The sequence below is a fragment of the Pundamilia nyererei genome, unplaced genomic scaffold (genome assembly GCF_000239375.1).
Source record: "Pundamilia nyererei isolate P.nyererei 1_Seehausen unplaced genomic scaffold, PunNye1.0 scaffold00307, whole genome shotgun sequence".
NCBI lineage: Eukaryota > Metazoa > Chordata > Actinopteri > Cichliformes > Cichlidae > Pundamilia > Pundamilia nyererei.
This window is the reverse complement of record NW_005187708.1, coordinates 264899-269646: the sequence shown is the minus strand read 5'-3', so window position 1 is coordinate 269646 and position 4748 is coordinate 264899. Positions and strand designations below refer to the sequence as shown.

At 52.4% G+C, this 4748-nt stretch overlaps 1 protein-coding gene across 1 annotated transcript in view; it reads right to left on the bottom strand.

Moving 5' to 3' along the window:
• The window catches only part of lamc1 (laminin, gamma 1), a 44720-nt gene that overhangs the window by 4821 nt on the left and 35151 nt on the right, over positions 1 to 4748 (bottom strand). Inside the window, exons 7-18 of the mRNA XM_005751361.2 lie at positions 4544 to 4741; positions 3858 to 3970; positions 3564 to 3785; positions 3292 to 3480; positions 2870 to 3118; positions 2627 to 2780; positions 2238 to 2380; positions 1359 to 1537; positions 1129 to 1285; positions 831 to 1036; positions 664 to 743; positions 426 to 563 (exon numbers count right to left, since the gene is read on the bottom strand). Coding sequence (XP_005751418.1) covers positions 426 to 563; positions 664 to 743; positions 831 to 1036; positions 1129 to 1285; positions 1359 to 1537; positions 2238 to 2380; positions 2627 to 2780; positions 2870 to 3118; positions 3292 to 3480; positions 3564 to 3785; positions 3858 to 3970; positions 4544 to 4741 — 2028 coding nt within the window. The remainder of the gene's footprint in view (positions 1 to 425; positions 564 to 663; positions 744 to 830; positions 1037 to 1128; positions 1286 to 1358; positions 1538 to 2237; positions 2381 to 2626; positions 2781 to 2869; positions 3119 to 3291; positions 3481 to 3563; positions 3786 to 3857; positions 3971 to 4543; positions 4742 to 4748) is intronic.

The window sequence follows — 4748 nt, the reverse complement described above, 5'->3', positions numbered from 1 at the left end:
AAAAAAAAACATCCTCACAGCTATAATGACCAGGAGACACAATATGACCACAAAGAGATGCAAAATAACCACAGAGCCGCGTATAATCACTACAAAGGTCCCAAGAATGAGTCGAAATACAGCAAATTAACCACAAGAACAAGAAAAAAATACAGAGACTCAAAAAAAGGGATGGAATAACTGAACAGATGTGACCGAAGATTCAAAAAACCACAACGTGGACAAAACCGAAGCAGGAAGGATGAAAAACAAATGAAGGGGAGACGAAACCTCCAAAAAACCTCCACAGGGCCAAACTGAGGAGGATTTCTCACACAAAGCAACAAAAACCTCACAAATCAAAAACAAAAAGGCAAAAACCACCTGTAACCATGACGGCAGGAAAAACTAACTAAAGTGAGGTTTCGTCAGGCGGTGGGACGTACTTCGTGTTGAGCTCCTCGATCTCCTCGCTCGTTTTCCTCTCTTTCTCATGAGTCTTCTGCAGCAGGTTGTATGCTTTGTTGGACGTATCGTTGGCGTCTTTGGCGATCCTCTCAATCTGGTCAGCGTCCATCTTGTGTCTGCAGGGAGAAAAGTCCAAACGGTTTGTGTCTTTGACGAGTATTCAGGTTAAGGTCAGGCCGTCAGCGCGTGTTGATGACACGTGTCGTGGGGTCTTACTTGTCGGCGAGCTTCCGCGCCTCCTCGGCCAGCAGCGTCAGGTTGTTGGGCGCTCCGGTGCCGCCGGGCGGTTTGATGTCCTGTCGATGACATCAGTCGTGTTTTATAAAAAACCCAAAATGCCTTAGAGCTCGGTTGGTCGCCATGGAAACAGCACCCTCACTCACCACTTTGCTGATGGCGTCCTTGGCTTTGTCCAGCTCCTGGCGGGCGCGGTCGATCAGGTTCTCGGCGTCGCGTACTCGGCCCCGGGCGAGGTCGGCCTGAGTGCCGGTGTCGTCCACTGTGTTTCGGATGCTCTTCAGACGGTTCCACTGAGTGGTCAGAGTGTTGTTGATGCCGTTTAGGCGGTCCAGCAGGCCTTGGTCCGCTTCTGCGGGGTCAAAGGTCACAGACATTCAGTCTGGCTTTCTGCTCAGCAACAGGAAATAAACTGCAAACGTCAGATCTCAGTTCAGGTCTCACCTTTGCTGGCCTTGGCCTCCTCCAGCAGGTCCATGATGGCCCTCTCTGCCTCCTTCAGACGATCCTCGAAGGCCTGATCGCTGACGGTGTCCTGACCCGAGCCGAGGTTATCGATCAGCGTCTGCAGTTCGTGAAGCTTCTGCCTCTGCTGGTTCACCTGGACGCGCAGGCAGAAACGTTAGCTCCTCTGTGCGAGGAGAGCGAAGGCGTTGCCTTGGAGTCGGGCTCACCTTGTCTCTGACCAGACTGTAGCAGGAAGGACACTGCTGGCAGCCCGGCACCGAGCGGTTGTAGAAGTAATTCTCCTCACACATGTCGCACCGAGCTCCGACGAAGCCGGGCCGACACTCGCAGCGACCGTCCTCCTTACACTGACCCGACACGGAGCCCTCGGGGTCGCAATCGCAGGCTGCAGGAACAAAGACGAGGACGTCGGTCCATTAATAACAGCTCTCATTCACACAGCACAGCTCGTCACCCTGAACGCTCAAAGGATTCTTAAAGTTACAGGACTCGGTTTTGTCTAACACACAGACTCGAACTCTGCCTGATGCGATGGAAGACGACGCGGCTCAGACCTGCAAACTGCAGGCTGAATAAAGTTGAACTTTACAGTTTGTTAGAGCAGAGAAGGTCTGAGTCTTCACTGAAGCAGGTGCTGCAGCGTCCAAGTGTGCAGGAATGCAAACTGGGATCCTGCCTTTCAGTCCCAGTTTACTCCACACTAACAGACGGCGCGCTGTGACATTACAGACTGCTGTGTTTACCTTAAACAGGTATCAGGGTTAAGGAAGTTCTCAGAGGATCTATTCTGGAGCCGTACAATATGATATCAAAAACAGCGTGTTGGCAGGTTGGATCTGTGCAGGTGCAGAAACTAGATTTAAACACTTCCTGGTGCACGTCGTGCACCTCGTGCACGCAGTTGATGCAAAGCCCTGAAAAGCTGATCATGGCTTCATGTTTCTGGTTCTAACAGACCTGAGCCGGTGCCTGCTGACCTCCGACCGGAGGAGATCCACCAGGATCTATTCTGGGTCCTGTTTTGTTCACGTAACGCTAAAACGTCACAGCGATGGACTCGCTGTGACGTTATCGAGTTTCCTCACGTTTGCATCCAGACACGCTGAAGCCGAAGAAGTTGGTCTCGCAGCGCTCGCACCGAAGGCCGGTGACGCCCGGCTGACACTCGCACTGTCCCGTAACGATGTCACACTGCCCGTTGGTGGAGCCAATGGGATTGCAGTTGCACCTGTGGGGGGAAAGTAGAAGAACATCATCTATGAGTAAACAACACAATGAAACACGTGCATGTTTGTGTTTTCCTGGAAGAATTGCTCAGAATCGACTCATCACAGGTTTCCAGTCAGCTGGAAATGAAAGAGAATTTAAAGTTTATCGCTGTAAGCGTGACTAAGACTGAGGTTTCGTGCCGTGAGCCCGTGAAGGCGCTCAGAACCGAAGCACAGCTACAGATGTGTGGGCGTGATGGACGCACCGCTCGCAGCCATTCCCGCTCCGCAGGTTGAAGAAGCCGGGCATGCAGGCGCTGCAGTCGCGTTCGGCCACGTTGGGGAGGCACTCGCACTGACCCGTGCCCTGAGAGCAGCTGGTCTGCTGGTTCCTGGTGCCGAGCGGCGAGCAGGCGCAGGCTGGGGACAAATCAGAGATCACACGGTTTCCTCGCTGCGCTCGCAATTCAAACATCACGGGAAGGATTTCGGTTTTGGACTCCTCTTACGTTTGCACTTGTCGGCAGGCTCGGGGGCCAGCGCGTTGCCATAGAAACCCTCTTTGCAGCGGTCGCAGAAGAAGCCGTCGGTGTTGTAAATGCATTTGAGGCACTCTCCGTTCTCGCGGTTGCAGTTTCCGACGGCGTTGGGGTCGATGTTGCCGCTGCACTTGCAGCTCCGACACGTTCGGACTACGCCGCCGTTCTGACCCAGAGGGTCGCCGAAGAATCCATCATCGCACAGCTCGCAGCGCTTACCTGCACACAGGTGAGGTCACGTGATTGGCACACGTAACAGTTAATCAAGGAAACCTATTTTTAATCACTTCATGAAACCTACAGGGCACCGGGGACACGCCCGACACCGGCACAGCATGGAAGAACAACACACCTCACACTGGACTAATGGCTGACAGTTTAGCATCTGGTACCTGTAGTCCCAGTGGGGCAGTTGGTGCACACCACCTCTCTGGTTCTGGGAACGACAGCGCAGGTGGCTCCGGGCGGGCAGGGACATGGCTGACAGTCACCTGGCGTTCCCTGGGTGGCGTCGCCATAAAAACTGTCCTGGCAGCGCTCGCAGCTCAGACCGGCCGTGTTGTCCTGACAGTCGCACGCTCCTGGGTGGAGGACAGAAAAAGCAGCCCTGAGTATTAACGAACCCATCACTCAGCCCTCTGTGACGCGCTGACACCACCCTCACCTGTGTTGGTGTTGCAGGTCTCGCTGTGGCCGTTACAGTTGCACGGCTCGCAGGAGCTGAAGGGTCCGAGCTCCGGCTGGGCGCGGCGGTATCCAACCGTGCACTGCTCACAGTGCTGACCCTGGTAACCTTGAGGACACGTGCACTGCTCCACCCAGCGGGCCGGGACACCTGGTCCCCGCCTTGCTGTCACCAAGGAGACATCATCCAGGTAACCAGCACCTGGAGGGTGTGAGTGATTAGTGAACAATAGTAGACGATAAGAGAGTGTGCGTGTGTGTGCAAGCTGCGTACTCCTGTCGCTGTAGGTGCCGCGGATCTTGATGGCCGTCAGATTGTGGAGAAGTTTGTAGAATTCGGCGTGGCTGATGGTCGGCCTCCAGGGGTAATCTGTGCTGTCGTGGAGCCTGAACCAAATTTAATCCAGACCAAAGACAAAAGCATTGAAAAGGAAAATCAGATTATCAAATAATCTACAGGGTTTAAATCAGCTGACATCATCAGCAGATTCTGAAACAAATCCTGAGAATCATACAAATATCACAGCTTCATCCAGATTATTTGCAAAACAAGGAGGACAAAACAGATTACCACCAAACCTCTAACTTAATCCAGATTAAGAGAGTATTAGTGGAGTTTAATAGTAATCACCCCGCGTTCACAATTCAACTAATCATTTTAAATCTTATGACCAAAATATTTTCAATTTAATCCAGATTAAATGACTATGAAGAAATCAACAGCAAATAATCTGTGTCAGCAAAACGTGTCAGGGACTGCAACCAGACAGTCCAGATTAAATCAATCTATGTGAACAGGTTGTAAATAAAAAGTGCATGATTATGTTCAGATTATGAGTTTCATTTACACCCAAAACTCCAGATTAACGCTGAGAGCAAACGTACTGGTGCAGATTATCTGCTCCAGTTTGCTGGATTAAATACTGGTTTTCACTGGGAAAACAACACACGGCGCCTCACCTGAACACATATGTCTGCGTGTTCTCATTGGGGTAGGAGTTGCCCTGGGCGATGAGGGGGACGGCCACCCGCAGGTTCGCCCCCTCCAGCACCAGATCCTCGGCCGACAGACGGCTGTCCCGCCGGTCCACTCGGAAGTTCAGGGTCAGGTTCTGCCCATAACTCAAAACCTGGTTCCCCAAAAACTTCTCTGTGACACAGAAAC